The 20,177-nt window shown below is 39.8% G+C and overlaps 1 protein-coding gene across 16 annotated transcripts in view; it reads right to left on the bottom strand.

Moving 5' to 3' along the window:
- CADPS (calcium dependent secretion activator) overlaps positions 1–20,177 on the bottom strand; it is a 646,882-nt gene that overhangs the window by 134,438 nt on the left and 492,267 nt on the right. For all 16 annotated transcript variants that reach the window (XM_073644657.1, XM_073644651.1, XM_073644660.1 and 13 more), the window contains one exon: positions 16,256–16,362. In XM_073644657.1, coding sequence (XP_073500758.1) covers positions 16,256–16,362 — 107 coding nt within the window. The remainder of the gene's footprint in view (positions 1–16,255; positions 16,363–20,177) is intronic.

Below are 20,177 nucleotides of genomic sequence, written 5' to 3' on the forward strand. Positions count from 1 at the left end.
TTTTATACTAGTCATCACCTTGTCAAGAGTTTTCATACCAGTCATCACCTGGTCTACAGTTTTTATACCAGTCATTAACTGGTCTACAGTTTTTATGACAGTCATTGTCTGGTCTGGGGTTTTTATACCAGTCATCATCACCTGGTCTACAGTTCTTATGTTAGTCATAACCTGTTCAAGAGTTTTTATGCCAGTCATTACCTGGTCAAGGTTTTTTATACCAGCCATCACCTGGACTAGAGTTTTATACCAGTCATCCCCTGGCTAAGAGTTTTTATACTAATCATGACCTGGTCAAGGGTTTTTATACCAGCCATCACCTGGTCTAGAGTTTTTATACCAGTATTCCCCTGGCTAAGAGTTTTTATACCAGTCATCACCTGGTCTACAGTTCTTATACCAGTCATAACCTGTTCAAGAGTTTTTATGCCAGTCATTACCTGGTCTACCGTTTTCATACCAGTAATCACTTGGTCAAAATTTTTTATACCAGTCATCACCTGGTAAAAAGTTTTAATACCAGTCATCGCCTGGACTAGAGTTTTCATACTGGTCATCACCTGGTCAAAATTTTTTATTAACAGTCATCATAACCTGTTCAAGAGTTTTTATGCCAGTCATTACCTGGTAAAGGTTTTTTATATCAGCCATCACCTGGACTAGAGTTTTATACCAGTCATCCCCTGGCTAAGAGTTTTTATACAAATCATGACCTGGTCAAGGGTTTTTATACCAGTCATCACCTGGTCAAGAATTTTTATAGCAGTCATCATCACCTGGTCAAGAGTTTTTATAACAGTCATCACCAGGGCTACAGTTTTAATACCAGTCATCGACTGGTCAAGAGATTTTATACCAGTCATTACCTGGTCAAGGTTTTTTATACCAGTCATCACCTGGTCTAGAGTTTTTATACCCGTCATCCCCTAGCTAAGAGTTTTTATACCAGTCTTCAACTGGTCAAGAGTTTTTATACCAGTCATCACCTGGTCAAGAGTTTTCATACCAGTCATCACCTGGTCTACAGTTCTTGTACCAGTCATCACCTGGTCTACAGTTTTTATACCAGTCATTAACTGGTCTACAGTTTTCTGCCAGTCATTGTATGGTTTGTGGTTTTTATACCATTCATCATCACCTGGTCTACAGATCTTATACCAGTCATAACCTGTTCAAGAGTTTTTATGCCAGTCATTACCTGGTAAAGGTTTTTTATATCAGCCATCACCTGGACTAGAGTTTTATACCAGTCATCCCCTGGCTAAGAGTTTTTATACCAATCATGACCTGGTCAAGGGTTTTTATACCAGTCATCACCTGGTCAAGAATTTTTATAACAATCATCATCACCTGGTCAAGAGTTTTTATAACAGTCATCACCAGGGCTACGGTTTTAATACCAGTCATCAACTGGTCAAGAGATTTTATACCAGTCATTACCTGGTCAAGGTTTTTTATACCAGTCATCCTCTATCTAAGAGTTTTTATACCAGTCATCACTTGGTCTAGAGTTTTTATACCAGTCATCCCCTAGCTAAGAGTTTTTATACCAGTCATCACCTGGTCAAGAGTTTTCATACCAGTCATTACCTGGTCAAGGTTTTTTATACCAGCCATCACCTGGACTAGAGTTTTATACCAGTCATCCCCTGGCTAAGAATTTTTATACCAATCATGACCTGGTCAAGAGTTTTTATGCCAGTGATCACCTGGTCAAGAGTTTTTATACCTGTCATCACCTGGTGAAGAGTTTTTATACTAGTCATCACCTTGTCAAGAGTTTTTATACGAGTCATCACTCGGTCTACAGTTTCTTTATACCAGTCATCACCTGACACTAGAATGCCAGTGCTCCATTCAAAGATGGCAATTCACAGCCCCATTTTTGGGATTAGTGGAACTCCCAGTTTATTTCTGCTTGAACCTCCACTGATCAGCAAGTTATCAGCCACCACATAAGATGGGACGAATTCTTCAGGGAAAATTTTTATTGACACTCAATATTCAGTAGTCAGTCATTACCTGGTAAAGAATTTTTATAACAGCCATCCCCTGGTCAAGAGTTTTTATACCAGTCATCACCTGGTCTACAGTTTTTATATCAGTAATCACCTGGTCAAGAGGTTGTATACCAGTCATAACCTGTTCAAGAGTTTTTATACTTGTCATCACTTGGTCTAGAGTTTTTATACCAGTCATTAACTGACATTAGAAAACCAGTGCTCCATTTAAAGGTGGCAATTCACAGCTCCAGTCTCATGATTAGTGGAAGTCCCAGTTTATCTCTGCTGGGACCCCCACTGATCAGCAAGTTATTATCAGCCATCACATAAGTTGGGACAACTTCTTCAAAGAAAATTTTTTATTGACACCCAATATTCATTATTTTATATTAGGTATTGTTTTTTAAGTCTCATGTTTGTCCAAAATGAGAAGATAAAGCAGGCAGTAAAGTTTAAACCTTATTGCTAAAAAAAGGAAAAGAAAAAAAAAGAAAATAAAGTATATTTTGTCTGCTTTGTAATAAGCACGTGTGGCTTGGGGATCAATCTGGGAAATCCTAAGTTTGGTTTCAGATTTTCATGTTCTTTGAAAAATACTGTTGAAAGAATTCATGAGAAGTGTCAAGGGCCTGTGAGAGGAATGATACATTTTTTTGGAGAGCTTTCCAAATTAACTAATATACACTGCTCAAAAAAATAAAGGGAACACTTAAACAACAGAATATAACTCCAAGTAAATCAAACTTCTGTGAAATCAAACTGTCCACTTAGGAAGCAACACTGATTGACAATCAATTTCACATGCTGTTGTGGAAATGGAATAGACAATAGATGGAAATTATTGGCAATTATCCAGACTCACTCAATAAAGGAGTGATTCTGCAGGTGGGGACCACAGACCACATCTCAGTACCAATACTTTCTGGCTGATGTTTTGGTCACGTTTGAATATTGGTTGTGCTTTCACACTCGTGGTAGCATGAGACAGACTCTACAACCCACAGAAGTTGCTCAGGTAGTGCAGCTCATCCAGGATGGCACATCAATGCGAGCTGTGGCAAGAAGGTTTGCTGTGTCTGTTAGCATAGTATCCAGAGGCTGGAGATGCTACCAGGAGACAGGCCAGTACACCAGGAGACATGGAGGGGGCCGTAGGAGGGCAACAACCCAGCAGCAGGACCGCTACCTCCGCCTTTGTTCAAGGAGGAACAGGAGGAGCACTGCCAGAGCCCTGCAAAATGACCTCCAGCAGGCCACAAATGTGCATGTGTCTGCACAAACGGTTTGAAACCGACTCCATGAGGGTGGTATGAGGGCCCGACATCCACAGATGGGGGTTGTGCTCACAGCCCAACACCGTGCAGGACGCTTGGCATTTGCCACAGAACACCAGGATTGGCAAAGTCGCCACTGGCGCCCTGTGCTCATCACAGATGAAAGCAGGTTCACACTGAGCACATGTGACAGACGTGACAGAGTCTGGAGACTCCGTGGAGAGCGATCTGCTGCCTGCAACATCCTTCAGCATGACTGGTTTGGCAGTGGGTCAGTAATGGTGTGGGGTGGCATTTCTTTGGAGGGCCGCACAGCCCTCCATGTGCTCGCAAGAGGTAGCCTGACTGCCATTAGTTACTGAGATGAGATCCTTAGACGCTTTGTGAGACCATATGCTGGTGCGGTTGGCCCTGGGTTCCTCCTAATACAGGACAATGCCAGACCTCATGTGGCTAGAGTGTGTCAGCAGTTCCTGCAAGATGAAGGCATTGGAGCTATAGACTGGCCCGCCAGTTCCCCAGACCTGAATCCGATTGAGCACATCTGGGACATCATGTCTCGCTCCATCCACCAACGTCACATTGTACCACAAACTGTCCAGGAGTTGGCGGATGCTTTAGTCCAGGTCTGGGAGGAGATCCCACAGGAGACCATCCACAACCTCATCAGGAGCATGCCCAGGCATTGTAGGGAGGCCATACAGGCACGTGGAGGCCACATACAATACTGAGCCTCATTTTGACTTGTTTTAAGGACATTACATCAAAGTTGGATCAGCCTGTAGTGTGTTTTTCCACTTTAATTTTGGGGGTGACTCCAAACCGAGGCCTCCATTGGTTAATAAATTTGATTTCCATTGATGATTTTTGGGTGATTTTGTTGTCAGCACATTCAACTTTGTACAGAACAATGTTTTGAATGAGAATATTTCATTCATTCAGATCTAGGATGTGTTATTTGAGTGTTCCCTTTATTTTTTTGAGCAGTGTATGTTCAATAGTGACATGGAACCTGCATAAAGAAAAGAAGACCACGATTGGACTGGTAGCACGCCATGATTTTTCAAAACCACAGGTATATGCACATTGTTTTGAAATATCTTGGTCAAGAATCTTGACCTATTATGGACATGGGAAGAAATCTTACACAGTCCAGTGGAAAATCTCATGCACCATCGATGGGTTTTGTGCTTTCTCGGTAGAGCCTCCCACTGGGTCCAAAGCAATAAAATTCCAAAAGATCGTAGGCACCAAAAGACTTCCCTAAAAAAGTTGATTTTTATTTCATGGTTATTTAAAAAAAGACACAACAATAGGAAGCTGTATTTTCTACAAAACTTTGCCCTGTCTTCCTATTGGGTCTTTTTTTAAATAATCATGGAATAAAAATCAACTTTTTTAACAACTTTTTTAACCGGTTCAGGACCGCCCACTGTACATAAACGTCGGCGCTGCCCGGGCTCTGTGCAGCGCCGACGTTTAAAAACGGTGGGTGGTCCCGCAGCGCTCAGGACCCCCAGGGTCCTGCTAGCGCTGCGGTACCGGTTCAGAGCGATAGCTCTGACATGTGGCATCATGGGGACCTGAATGGATCAGGTCCCCATGATGTTAACCTGTTCCTATCTTCTAGATGCCGCGATCCATAGCGATCGCGGCATTTAAAAGATAGTAAGAGCTGGTGGTCGGTGATCGGGACCCCCCACATACCTCAGGAGCGGCGGGGATCCCGGTGCTGTGACCTCTGACATCATCGAGACCTGATTGGCTCAGGTCTCGATGATGTCAGCGTCACACCAGCCAATCAGAGAGATCACCAGGGAAGTTTGTTTTAGCAACAAACTTTCCCGGGCGATCTGCCTGATAAATACACTGTTTCTCCTCCGATCTCAGTGAGAGAGCAGAGGAGAAACAGTGTGACAAGAGCTGTGTCAGCCTTGCCACTGTGAAAGTAAAAAAATAAAAATAAAAAAGAAAGTAAGAGTTAGGGTTAGTCAGTCCTGTCAGATCTATCAGTCAGTCAGTCCTGTCAGATCTATCAGTCAGTCCTGTCAGATCAGTCAGTCAGTCAGTCCTGTCAGATCAGTCAGTCAGTCAGATCTGTCAGTCCTGTCAGTCCTGTCAGATCTGTCAGTCAGTCAGTCAGTCCTGTCAGATCTGTCAGTCAGTCAGTCCTGTCAGATCTGTCAGTCAGTCAGTTCTGTCAGATCAGTCAGTCCTGTCAGATCAGTCCAGTCAGTCAGTCCTGTCAGATCAGTCCAGTCAGTCAGTCCTGTCAGATCAGTCCAGTCAGTCAGTCCTGTCAGATCTGTCAGTCAGTCAGATCTGTCAGTTAGTCAGTCCTGTCAGATCTGTCAGTCAGTCAGTCCTGTCAGATCAGTCAGTCCTGTCAGATCAGTCCTGTCAGATCTGTCAGTCAGTCAGTCCTGTCAGATCAGTCAGTCAGTCCTGTCAGATCAGTCAGTCCTGTCAGATCAGTCAGTCCTGTCAGGTCAGTCAGTCCTGTCAGATCAGTCCGGTCAGTCCAGTCCGGTCAGTCCAGTCCGGTCAGTCCCGTCCGTTCAGTCCGGTCCGTTCAGTCCAGTCAAAAAATCTAAAAATAAAATGGCCCGTCAGACTTATACCGCAGAAGAGGTGTATGCCCTGCTGTGTTCTGACACTGATGACAGCGCAATCTCAGATGGAGATGTGGATTTTGAGGGCTTTAGTAGCGGCGACACTGAGAGCTCAGAAATGAGCAGTGATTCTGTTCCATCCTCAAGCCCAAGGACCAGTACAGCAATAGGTGCAAATAGCGCTACTGGAGAAACGTCTCCAAATCAGGGAACACTGCCCAGTACAAGCGCTGTCCCTGCTACTAGTGAATTGGCGCACCCCAGTGTACAAGGGGCTTTGCCACATGATCTAGCATTTCCCAGATGGGAGGCTTCGGATTCGGCTGCTCCATTCAGCCCTGATTTCAACGCCACTTCTGGTATAAATGTGGAGGTGGAAGATTTTGGACCAATTAATTTTTTTAATTTGTATTTTACAGACAGCTTGCTAGAGCATATTGTCGTGCAAACAAATTTATATGCATCCCAATTCATAAGCCAAAATCCCCGATCTTACTATGCTAGGGCAAATTTATGGACACCAACTAATGTCCCGGAAATAAAAAAAATTTTAGGACTTACATTTGCCATGGGGCTTGTTAAAAAACCGACCATTCGATCCTACTGGTCCAACCACCCTGTTCAAGCCACCCCTACGTTTTCAGTCATTCTGCCTAGGACCCGTTATGAAATGCTCATGCGGTTTTGGCATTTTAACGACAATAGTCAATGCCTGCCCAGAAATGCCCCAGAACATGACAGGTTATATAAAATTAGACCCATCATTGAAAATTTGTCAGAAAAATTCTTAAGCCTCTACACCCCAACACAAAATATTTCTATAGATGAGTCCCTTGTAAAATTCAAAGGAAGACTGCACCTCAAGCAATTTATCCCATCTAAAAGGGCAAGGTTTGGAATAAAGATCTATAAAATGTGCGAAAGTTCAACCGGATACACATCCGCTTTCCGCATATATGAGGGGAAAGATAGCCAGCTAAACCCACCAGGATGCCCTACTTATCTGGGGACATCTGCAAAAATTGTTTGGGAGCTGATAAGTCCATTTTTTCAAAAAGGCTACAATCTATATGTGGACAATTATTACACCAGCATACCCCTATTTAAAAGTCTGGTTGAACACAACATCGGGGCTTGTGGGACCATCCGTAAAAACCGTCAGGGGTTTCCACAACCATTGGTCAACCAAAAGTTCCAAAAGGGGCAGTCAGGGGCTGTACGCAACGGAGAGCTGCTTGCCCTGAAATATAGGGATAAGAGGGATATTTTTGTCCTCAGCTCGATCCACACAGATGCCACAAGGGCCACTGTAGAACTAGGATCCACCACTCCGAAGCAAAAACCTGTGTCAGTCATTGACTACAACAAACACATGGGGGGTGTGGACCTTGCAGACCAGGTTCTACAGCCATACCAGGTATCAAGAAAGTCCTATACCTGGTATAAAAAGTTGGTTATTTATTTGTTTCAGGTGGCCACATACAATTCTTTTGTGTTGTACAAAAAAGCAGGAAATTCAGATCCTTTTCTTGATTATCAAGAAAAGGTAATTGAAAATCTTGTCTTTCAAAGTGTTAGCCCCGCTCATCCATTAGAATCTGAGGATGTGAAAAGACTCACTGAGCGACATTTTATTGCACTTATTCCAGCAACGGAAACAAGAAGGAACCCCCAGAAAAGATGTCGTGTATGTACTAAGAGAGGAATGAGGCGTGATACCCGCTACTATTGCCCACAATGCCCATCATTGCCAGCCTTATGCGTCACTGACTGCTTTAAAATCTACCACACAGAACCACGTTTTTAAACTGTAAAAATGTATCCCAATTTGTCATTCAAACATATGGTTCATTTAGTGAATGACATATTCGAGTAGAGCTCACTTAATTTCCAGGGGGGGTTCTCCAGAATCTAAACCTTCCATTGCGTGCTTGTTTCTGGAAATCATCCATCAAGTTAAAATGGTCACTAAACCCATAGATGAATTCCCAGAGGGGTGTCATTTCCAAAATGGGTTCACTTCAGGGGGGATTCTTTAGCTCTGGTACTCTGAAAAGTGCCAGAACAGCATAATCCCCCCTGAAGTGACCCCATTATGGAAATGACACCTCTGTGGGAATTCATCTATGGGTTTAGTGACCATTTACCTATCTACTTATTTTCCCACCACTAGATTAATTTATACAGAGGAGTAGATTGTAAAATTCGGTCACATGTTGTGGGTTTCCTCTGTTTAGGCACCTCAGGGGCTCTCCAAATGCAACATGGCGTCCGCTATCCATTCCAGTCAAATTTCCATTCCAAAAGTCAAATGGCGCTCCTTACCTTCCGAGCCATGCCGTGCGCCCAAACAGTGGCTTTGCACCACATATGGGGTATCAGCGTGCTCAGGAGAAATTGCACAACACATTTTGGGGTCCATTTTTTCTGGCTGCCCTTGTGAAAATTAAAAATTTGAGGCTAAAGTAGCAGTTTTGTGTTAAAAATTAGTTTTTTTATTTTCACCCTTCAACATTATAAAATTCTGTGAAGCCCCTGGGGGTTCAAGGTGCTCACCACACATCTAGATAAGTTCCTTGAGGGGTCTAGTTTCCAAAATGGGGTGACTTGTTGGGGGTTTCCTCTGTTTAGGCACCTCAGGGGCTCTCCAAATGCAACATGGCGTCCGCTATCGATTCCAGTCAAATTTCCATTCCAAAAGTCAAATGGCGCTCCTTACCTTCCGAGCTATGCCGTGCGCCCAAACAGTGGCTTTGCACCACATATGGGGTATCAGCGTGCTCAGGAGAAATTGCACAACACATTTTGGGGTCCATTTTTTCTGGCTGCCCTTGTGAAAATTAAAAATTTGAGGCTAAAATAGCAGTTTTGTGTTAAAAATGTGTTTTTTTATTTTCACCCTTCAACATTATAAAATTCTGTGAAGCCCCTGGGGGTTCAAGGTGCTCACCACACATCTAGATAAGTTCCTTGAGGGGTCTAGTTTCCAAAATGGGGTGACTTGTTGGGGGTTTCCTCTGTTTAGGCACCTCAGGGGCTCTCCAAATGCAACATGGCGTCCACTATCGATTCCAGTCAAATTTCCATTCCAAAAGTCAAATGGCGCTCCTTACCTTCCGAGCCATGCCGTGCGCCCAAACAGTGGCTTTGCACTACATATGGGGTATCAGCGTGCTCAGGAGAAATTGCACAACACATTTTGGGGTCCATTTTTTCTGGCTGCCCTTGTGAAAATTAAAAATTTGAGGCTAAAGTAGCAATTTTGTGTTAAAAATTTGTTTTTTTATTTTCACCCTTCAACAATATAAAATTCTATGAAGCCCCTGGGGGTTCAAGGTGCTCACCACACATCTAGATAAGTTCCTTGAGGGGTCTAGTTTCCAAAATGGGGTGACTTGTTGGGGGTTTCCTCTGTTTAGGCACCTCAGGGGCTCTCCAAATGCAACATGGCGTCCGCTATCGATTCCAGTCAAATTTCCATTCCAAAAGTCAAATGGCGCTCCTTACCTTCCGAGCCATGCCGTGCGCCCAAACAGTGGCTTTGCACCACATATGGGGTATCAGCGTGCTCAGGAGAAATTGCACAACACATTTTGGGGTCCATTTTTTCTGGCTGCCCTTGTGAAAATTAAAAATTTGAGGCTAAAGTAGCAGTTTTGTGTTAAAAATTTGTTTTTTATTTTCACCCTTCAACATTATAAAATTCTGTGAAGCCCCTGGGGGTTCAAGGTGCTCACCACACATCTAGATAAGTTCCTTGAGGGGTCTAGTTTCCAAAATGGGGTGACTTGTTGGGGGTTTCCTCTGTTTAGGCACCTCAGGGGCTCTCCAAATGCAACATGGCGTCCACTATCGATTCCAGTCAAATTTCCATTCCAAAAGTCAAATGGCGCTCCTTACCTTCCGAGCCATGCCGTGCGCCCAAACAGTGGCTTTGCACTACATATGGGGTATCAGCGTGCTCAGGAGAAATTGCACAACACATTTTGGGGTCCATTTTTTCTGGCTGCCCTTGTGAAAATTAAAAATTTGAGGCTAAAGTAGCAGTTTTGTGTTAAAAATGTGTTTTTTTATTTTCACCCTTCAACAATATAAAATTCTATGAAGCCCCTGGGGGTTCAAGGTGCTCACCACACATCTAGATAAGTTCCTTGAGGGGTCTAGTTTCCAAAATGGGGTGACTTGTTGGGGGTTTCCTCTGTTTAGGCACCTCAGGGGCTCTCCAAATGCAACATGGCGTCCGCTATCGATTCCAGTCAAATTTCCATTCCAAAAGTCAAATGGCACTCCTTACCTTCTGAGCCATGCCGTGCGCCCAAACAGTGGCTTTGCACCACATATGGGGTATCAGCGTGCTCAGGAGAAATTGCACAACACATTTTGGGGTCCATTTTTTCTGGCTGCCCTTGTGAAAATTAAAAATTTGAGGCTAAAGTAGCAGTTTTGTGATAAAAATGTGTTTTTTTATTTTCACCCTTCAACATTATAAAATTCTGTGAAGCCCCTGGGGGTTCAAGGTGCTCACCACACATCTAGATAAGTTCCTTGAGGGGTCTAGTTTCCAAAATGGGGTGACTTGTTGGGGGTTTCCTCTGTTTAGGCACCTCAGGGGCTCTCCAAATGCAACATGGCGTTCGCTATCGATTCCAGTCAAATTTCCATTCCAAAAGTCAAATGGCGCTCCTTACCTTCCGAGCCATGCCGTGCGCCCAAACAGTGGCTTTGCACCACATATGGGGTATCAGCATGCTCAGGAGAAATTGCACAACACATTTTGGGGTCCATTTTTTCTGGCTGCCCTTGTGAAAATTAAAAATTTGAGGCTAAAGTAGCAGTTTTGTGAAAAAAAGTTAAATGTTCATTGTTTTCTTCCACATTCCAAAAATTCCTGTGAAGCACCTGAAGGGTTAATAAACTTCTTGAATGTGGTTTTGGGCACCTTGAGGGGTGCAGTTTTTAGAATGGTATCACTTTTGGGTATTTTCTGTCATAAAGGCTCCTCACAGTCACTTCAAATAAGATGTGGTCCCTAAAAAAATTTTTTTGTAAATTTTGTTGTAAAAATGAGAAATCGCTGGTCAACTTTTAACCCTTATAGCTTCCTAACAGAAAAAAATTTTGGTTCCAAAATTGTGCTGATGTGAAGTAGACATGTGGGAAATGTTATTCATTAACTATTTTGTGTGATATATCTCTCTGATTAAAGGGCATGAAAATTCAAAGTTTGAAAATTGCAAAATTTTCAAAATTTTTGCCAAATTTCCGATTTTTTCACAAATAAACGCAAGTGATATCGAAGAAATTTTACCACTATCATGAAGTACAATATGTCACAAAAAAACAATCTCAGAATCAGGGGGATCCGTTGAAGAGTTCCAGAGTAATTACCTCATAAATTGACAGTGGTCAGAATTGAAAAAATTGGCCCGGTCACGAAGGCAAAAACAGGCTCTGGCGCGAAGTGGTTAAGGATCATCTTTTGGTGCCTCTGATCTTTTGAAATTCCATTATGGAGATTGATGCAAATACCAGATATGAAATAGCAGCACTCCCTAAATGTTTTCTGTGCGTGACTCTGGGATTCGGAGTCATTGGATTCAGATGTACAATCAGTAGGTAGGAATGGGGGTGTAATGTGCAAAGAAGGGCACATTTATGCATCAAAAATTCTGTGACTCGCTTTGCTTGCGCATCACACATCCGGTTCTTTGGAGGAAGAATTTCTATATGTGGATAGGGGTTTAAATATAACATATAGAGTACATTATGGAACCAAGAGAATAAAAATGTACTTTCAAACTAAGAATGGCTAACAACAAGACAACATGACTGGGACATGGGACTCCTAAGAAGCAGAAGACTCAAGAAGAGTCAAGAAACTATACTGGCATGTTCATGGCTTGAGAGACTATGTACTGACATAATCGTTGCGTGTGATGCAGTCAAATAACGGATTTGGTATAGAAAACAAATTACTGGTATAATTTTTATCGAGAAATTCAGATGACTTAGCTACTATAAAAATGTGGGGTAAAAAAGCATAAACACTGGAAACTCTTTACACCTATTTTTCTACATACTAGAGTATTCTACAAATCAATAAAGTGTTGTTTTGTTTTAAAAAAAAAGACATTACCAAAATAATGATATATTTTTTAGATTTTCAGAACTCTATGTACATTAATTTTTATGCAACCTTTAAAGTGATTGTCCCCATTTGTAAAAACTTTTTTTTCCCATAGGCTTTAAAAAAAATCAAGCTGAATTTTATATACCCTCAACAGGTGCAGCGCAGTGTGACGTCATATTGACAATCTGAAGCCAATCAATGAGCTCAGCGGCTTGTGCCGTCCACATCAGTAGGGTTACTAGTCTCAGTGATTGGCTGCAGGACTGTCAATGTGACGTCACCGCTGCAGCCAAACAACAAAGATCTGGGCAATGGTAGAGACACGGCATTGGAACAGAGGAATTTAAGTCAAGCTAAGGGCTCATGCGCACCAATTTTCTCAGATGAGTGCTATCTATGATATGATATGACATGATATTCTTTGGGGATGTGCAGAAGTTCAATTTTTTCCTCGGACTGAGTGATTCACGGAACAAATCGGAGACATATCCCATTATGATCCCAGTGTAGAATCATAATCCATGAAAAAAATCGAATCGCACTTGGATTAAAACCAAGTGCAGTCTGATTTTCATGGACTAACAGAATGAAGAAGGTGGAGAAACTTTTTTTTTTCTCTCCACGTCCGAGAAAAACTGATGCCACTCTGATCAAACGCTGATCAAAGTCTGATCAGAATAAACAGACCATTTTTCACGGGTGTGGAAAAATCGGTCATGTGAACCTATCCTAATTTTGAGTTTTTTAAAGGTGCTTGAGCCTATAGGAAAAAAAAGATTTTGAATGGAGACAACCACTTTGATATCAAGTTTACAATTACGGTATATGGAATAAATTTCAATAAAATAATGAAAAATTCCGCTAGAAAGTTGAGTAGAAACATTTTTTTTCAGGATTTCTAGTTACTTGTTTTATATTTTGTATCCAGCTTTTTATTTTTTTATTTTATAATGCTAGTGTTTATTTTATTTGGGGATTAATCCGTCATTTAGAAGACAAATATAAATATTTCAAGTTTTATTCACATTAACATAATGATAGGTTCACTACATATATCGATTGGAAAAAAAAGTGGGTTAAAAAAGTCTAAAGTACATTCGTCTATTGATTTACTAGGCTATAGTAAAAAAATATATATATTAATATCTTTTCTATGCTGATATGTTACATTTTGGGGAAAAAATAATTTGTGATTAATGAACAGAATGACATTTTTATTCTCAGGAAATACATGTTCTGTTTGGTAACAAGATTAATTTAGTCCTAATATTTTTTTTACAATTATTTTTCAGTTATGTCACATATTTGTCATAATATGGCATAGGAAGAACACTGAGTGATATACGCAAATGAAATGTAATAACCACTTAGCTGGCTTCGACAAATGTGTAAATGATTAAAATAGACATTGAGAATAAACAGCGCTATGGAGACTTTTCTATAACTTGTGTTGTCTGCTTTAGCCAAAATCGGTATATATTGTCAGTGGAAACTAACTAAAGGTCCGTGGCCAATGAGTAAAAAAAATGTTTTTAGTTAAACATAAAATACTGATCCTATTATTATTTTTCATATTATTATGTTTATACTTTAACGCCTTCATGACTGGGCTTTTTTGCCTTTGTTCATTTTTGTTTTTTCCTTCCCTTCTTCCAAGAGCCATCATTTTTTTTTTTATACCCATGAAGCCGTATGAGGTCTTATTTTTGTGTGGGACTAGTTGTACTTTTGAATGACCCCATTCATTTTATCATGTGATGTACTGGGGAGCAGGAAAAAAAATTCCAAGTGCATTGAAATTGCAAACAAAAATGCAATTCCACAAATGCTTCTTTTTATTTATGGTAAAACTTAGCTGGCAATATGATTTTCCAATTCCGTATGATTATATAGCTACCAAACATGTAGAATTTTTTTTCATTTTTTTATTTAAGTGGTGAAAAAAATATTCAAAAATTGGTAAAAAAAATATAGCTTTTGCCTCCATTTTCAGAGCCGCATAAAATTTTTAATTTTTCTGGGTATGGGGTTTATTTTTTGCGCCTTGAGATGACATTTTTATTGGTACCATTTTCAATCAGATACAACGTTTTAATTGCCTCTTATTGAATTTTATTGGAGTGTTGTGGCTGCAAAATATGTAATCCTGGTGTTTTAATTTTTTTTCTCATCACGCCGGCTACAGATCAGATTAATTTATTTTATATTTTGATAGGTCAGACTTTTACGAATTTAACGATACAAAATATGTTTATTTTTTTAGTTTTAAAGTGGTAAAAGGGGGTGATTTTAACTTTTGCATTTTTCTTATTTTTTAAAAAAAAACATTTTTTTCACTTTTTACTTTATTTGTTAGTCCCCTTAGAGAACTTGAAGCCGCAATCATCCAATCATTTGGGGTATACATAGCAGTGCATCAGCATTGCTATGTGGAACGAAAATCACAGTCTCCTATCAATGCTAGCTAAATGTTGGCGTTCATAAAAGTATCATAATGACAGGTATGGGGGTTTTCAGCAGACACCTGGCTGTCATGGCAACACATCGGCGCCTCGCGATCACGTCACAGGTGCGCATGAAATGACGTGCCCCCCTGCCGGTGCTGTTAAGTGCCACTGTCAGGCTCTTAGAGTCAGATTATGGCTGAATAAACCAGCCATCATCTGCTGGAAAAGATGTTGGCTCAGCTTGCGAGCAAGCATGAAAGGCAGGGACACAACATATGAATTAACTGTACGTCATATGTCGTGAAGGAGTTAAACTGTTAAAACTTTCAAAAAGTAATTTTTTGGGGGTTCAAAAATATCATGGCATTCAAAAAAGCCAAACATTTCTACATTATGTAAGAAAATATTTGTAAAATCCAAAAGAAAGTTAAAAATATGTTCCTATTTAAAATACAGATTTTTTTAAAAACTTTAATATTTTATGAAAAGTAATAAAAAAAATTGGAAGATACAATATATAGAACATCAGCAGAAAGCAATTTATGGTCAATGTAATTTTACTATCTACAGATTAATTTAAATAAGATATATAATCTCGGCCCAAGACATTACTGTCACTCTTGAATTATAGCAGGTTGACTTCAAACTGATGTGGATAAAACAGGAGGATTAGGAAAGAATAAAGGAAGACTGGGTTGTGCTGGGAAACAGCTGCAATGCTTGTATAATACGCCCATTGCCGCATGCATGGATTAGATTATCACTACACACTTCGATTGTGTGGGACAACTAAGTTTCACAGGCAAGTCTACGTGATCTGGCTGCTACACTACTTATATTACTACTACAAAGGAAGCAAAAAAAGGATAAAATCCCATCAAAAACATGAAGGACATGCACAAGATATGAGAGCAGGTGACTCAATTTGTTGAGCTTAACCACATACCTCTTTTCCCTGTCAGGATCATCCAAGATAGAAAGAACAGTGGAAAAACAGGGAGGAAATTTAAATATGCAAATCAGGCATTAGTTGGGTCTTTTGGACTATTCATTAGCTTCATGGTAGTGAATAGTGATAGAAAAACTATCATCGTGATTTAGATGTCATCGCAAACCATATTTCCATATATCAAAAAATATCATGACATTTTAACAAAAAAAAAGTAGAAACAAAATATATAATGTAGAGGAAAAAATTATTGAGATCGAAAAATGTTGAGATTTGGGGAATGTGAGGAATTGATAGAAAAATATTGGGAGTGATGATGTATAAGATTGTTAAATAAATAGAAAAATATAACGGGAATTGTACTGTGAGTTCAGATAATTAAAATAACCAACTTGCTTTTTAAACCAATTTTTTTTTTAACAATAGTTGACGAACTGTAAAATTTAATGTAGTTGTTTATGATCGAACAATAGAAGTCATTTAACCAAACTTTAAAATTGAATATAGTTGTTTATGATCACGTAACACTAATTTCGCAACCTTAAAAAAATGAGAAAAAGCCCACACCCCTTAGAAAATAAATTACAAAAGTTGTAAAAAAAAAAATAGCAAATTTCAATTTTAAAAAATGCCCAAATTTAAGGTTTGGATTGTTTAAATTATTACAAAAACTGGATGGTTAAATAATTTTGTTTCAAACCCATGGTGAATTCCCAATTATTTAAAATCCACTTATAGCCTGCTTCAAAAAAACCCCTTGTAAGCCATTTATGTTCTAGAGAGAGCTCTAGAAACTGACCCGTCACAATATTTTTGTTTTTATAATAGGTAGGTCCTCACCTCGGCATGATGCTCTTCATTTTGCTGGAGTACTTCAATGACGAGCTCTGCCAGTCTTATTGTGTCTTCTAACTTTTTGGCAGGAGTTACTAAGCGACCTACGTTTTCTGAAGTACAAGAAGATGAATTAGAACTTCAATTCTTGGGATGCATTTCTCTGGTTAGTAAAATTCCAGGATATTGGATAACTGTTTAATATCATGCAAATTTTTTTCTTTTTTTTTAAAAAAGGCTACAAATTAATAAGAGATATTAAAAAAGCTCTAAATTCACAATTATTTGTTTAATTTCAAAAAACAGTGCTCCAGCTTTCTATTCTTCCTCGTGGAACCACAAATTTGTCCACAACTTTTTATTCTACATTTTGTACCTAGAATTGTATATATCTATGTGTAAACTGTAGGGAGACTGCTGCATCTATGTTAATCATGTTGTTTTTCATATTGTAATTTGTATGTGAATCAAGTAAAGAGAGTTTTTTGTAAAATTTCTAATAATAAATATTTCTATTTTACAGGGCTAGATATTTTTGGAGTATTTTCTATTAGGAACATATCCTGTAGGGCAAATTATTCAATAGACTGCATACAAAATATGTAATTGACTTTATCTTATAAAGAACTAGTCAGAACAAGTAATGCCCGTTAGGTGTCACAACAGCCATATACTGTGGTAGATACATTTTCTAAATATGTCTTTATACCTAATATTATTTGGGGCTTTTTGAAAAAATAGATGCTTGCACATAGCATGAGTCACAGAAGTGGTGTCCTTTGTGTGAATATGCATGGCTGGTCCCTAAACATACCTTTTCTGGCTTGACTGATGTCCCAGAGGCCACAGGATATGTGATCACAAGCCAACTCAAAGAAGATGCATAGTAAAGCAAGGTTTACTGGTCTTGGCTTTATCTATGCAAAGCAAATGCACCAGATGCTGCCAGTGCTGGTTTGTAATAAATTTATCCAGATCTATGGTGAATCAATCAAGCCAGAAATGGACACCATGACTCTTTAAGCCAGCGTGACTCTTCAGGGGAGTGATTCCACCATCTTAAGCCAAAAAAGGACAGTGTGATTCTTTAAACCAGCGTGACTCTTTAGATTAGTGACACCACCATCTCAGCCAGAAATGGACAGCCTGATTCTTAAAGCCAGCATGACTCTTCAGGGGAGCGACGCCATCATCTCAAGTCAGAAAGGGAAAGCATGACTCTTTAAGCCAGCATGACTCTTCAGGGAAGTGACACCATCATCTCAAGCCAAAAAAGGATAACGCCATTTTTTGAGCAAGCATAACTCTTCAGCACCATCTTAAGCAAGAAATGAACTGCATAACTTTAAGCCATTCTGACCCTTCAGGGAAGTGACACCACCATCTCAAGTCAGAAGGGGACAGAATGAATATTTAAGCCAGCGTGACTCTTCAGAAAAGTGACACAACCATCTCAAGCCAGAAAGGGACAGCATGATTCTTTAAGCAAGCATGACTTTTCAGGGAAGTGACACTACCTTCTCAAGCCAGAAATGGACAGCATGACTCTGTAAGCCAGCGTGACTCTTCAGGGAAGTGACACTACCTTCTTAAGCCAGAAATGGACAGCATGACTCTTTAAGCAAGTCTGACTCTAGTCTTCAGGAACGCGACACCACCATCTCAAGCCAGAAATGGGGAGCATGACTTTATAACCAGCGTGACTCTTCAGGAAAGTGACACCACCATCTCAAGCCAGAAATGGACAGCCTGTTACTTTAAGCTAGCGTGACTCTTCAGGGAAGTGACACCACCTCCATGACTTCATACTGTTAATAAACATGAAGCTTCTGCTATGTTCAACTTTTTCTTTAGCAATACATCAGATGTTTATAAAACTAATTTCCACCAGTATAAGGCTAAGGCCATGGCTGTGGTGGCCTTAGGCTGTGGTGACCATGGCTAGGGATGGCATTTGTCCTGACAATTTTTTTCCCCAAAAACATCACCATTCCTGTTCATTAGCTTTGTTTGGTATTATAACTATGTGCAACTATTAAACTTTTAGCTTTTTGTTTGCACTGGTTTTGTAGTCAGTTTCCATTGATACTTATCGGCATTCAATCAGTTAATTACCAGCTGGAGCACTGATACCGCAAAACATAAGAAATCTATTAAAGGGTAAAGATCATTTCAAAAACTTTTGATGTATCCTAGTGAAATGTTGATGACAAGTTTTGTTCAGTGAGGTTTTGGGTGCTGAGACACCGACCAATCAGTAAATTGAAGAAGCCGAAGCTCTCTATTATTTCTGATTGGCTGTGCTCACATGTCCTAGGATTGACATTTTCTATGGATCTGTACACCTCTTCCTATGTTGCTCCTTAGGAGAGTTGAGCAAAAAAAAAAGATCTTAAATTATCTGATCATTTAGTGATCATCGGAAGTCTCAACACCCAGATCACATCAGCCAAAACTTTTACATGTCTCTATGACATTTCAAAAGTTTTTCTAAAAGTGATAGGTACCCTTTAAGAAAACAGTTCAAACTTTATTTGAAACTCATAAACATTAACATTATCATGCAGAATGTTATGTAATAACAATGTTATTTTGTGCTGACATTCAGATTGGAAAATGCTGCTGGTGCCGGACAGATCTAGACAGAAATGGACATATTGAGAGGAAGTGCTTGGAAGCCGATGTTGAAACTAAGCTATGTCAACCACCAAGGTTCTGGAAGAAAACAGCAAGGCATCTTAATACATTGTGAGTCCTTCCAGTGCCTAAGTGGTTCAGGGAGAAGAGGTTGGGGAAAGGAAACTAGGCTAAACAAATCAAATGAAGTAAAGCCGATACAGTACTTGGAATTGGTCTAGGCATGCCTTTGAGCCTTTGATTTAACATGTTAGCCTGGGTTTGATTGGGTGGAGGCACAGGTGATGGCTTTGGTTTAGGCCGATGAACTGGTCATGCATGGCGGAGAAAAGAGTACAAAGTAAGGAGGAGTGAGAATATACATAAAGATGACAGGACCAAGCGTGTCAAAGAAAAGACAGTGGAGGTGACAAAAGAAACAAAATTGCAAATTATGTACGAAATCTCTGGTTACATAAAAAAAAATTACTATGTCATAAGAAACTACCACAAAAAGATCCAGAGGTAGATTTATGAGACCAGGCTGATATAATAAAAAGTTCTGCAACTAGAGTTACAATGCGCTTTGGTTTTCATAAATGCCCCTCATGATGTCCTCTAGAGGGGCGGGATGCTAGAATTAGATGGAGTGATATAATAATCGTAGGGGAAGTAACTATATCACTTGAACATCATTGTGAATGTTGACTCATTCCATTCACAATAAAGTTACCCTTACGACACAACAGACAGATATTTATTGTAATGGGACATCGCGGATGAATCCAATGAGTCATTGGTTTCCCGACACATTCATGGGACTCTAATAACAGGGCTTTGCTGTTGGAAAGAGAGATTTCCAATAAACAGAGCCTTTGTCTCAAGAAAGTAAGCAAATGTGCTTTCCAAATTACGACACGTCACCCATATAAAACTTGGCATAGAGCACTTAGTTGGTTATCATATTTTATTTTAGTTCAGTATCAAGATTGATTGCAACCTACAGAAAATATTAATTTATAAGTGAATATGGCAACATAATGTGAAGGCATAGACATTGCCTACAGTGGTGCCCAATGTTGGACTAGCATGACCTGGGCCAAAGAGCAGAGTTTCTTCTAAACTGAGCAATATGGAAATAAAAAAGCTAAAACTACCTACTATATTACAGATATATTGCACAGCTTAAGGCTAGAGTCAAATGGGCCCAGTTATGCCAATCACACTCTGATCAGACTCTGATCTAAGTTTGATCAAAGTGTGATCATATGGTGATCTGATCTTCTTGGATGTGGAGAAGAAAAAATAAGTT

The sequence above is a fragment of the Phyllobates terribilis genome, unplaced genomic scaffold, assembly GCF_046119375.1.
Source record: "Phyllobates terribilis strain yellow unplaced genomic scaffold, ASM4611937v1 Scaffold_8__6_contigs__length_399053987, whole genome shotgun sequence".
Lineage (NCBI taxonomy): Eukaryota > Metazoa > Chordata > Amphibia > Anura > Dendrobatidae > Phyllobates > Phyllobates terribilis.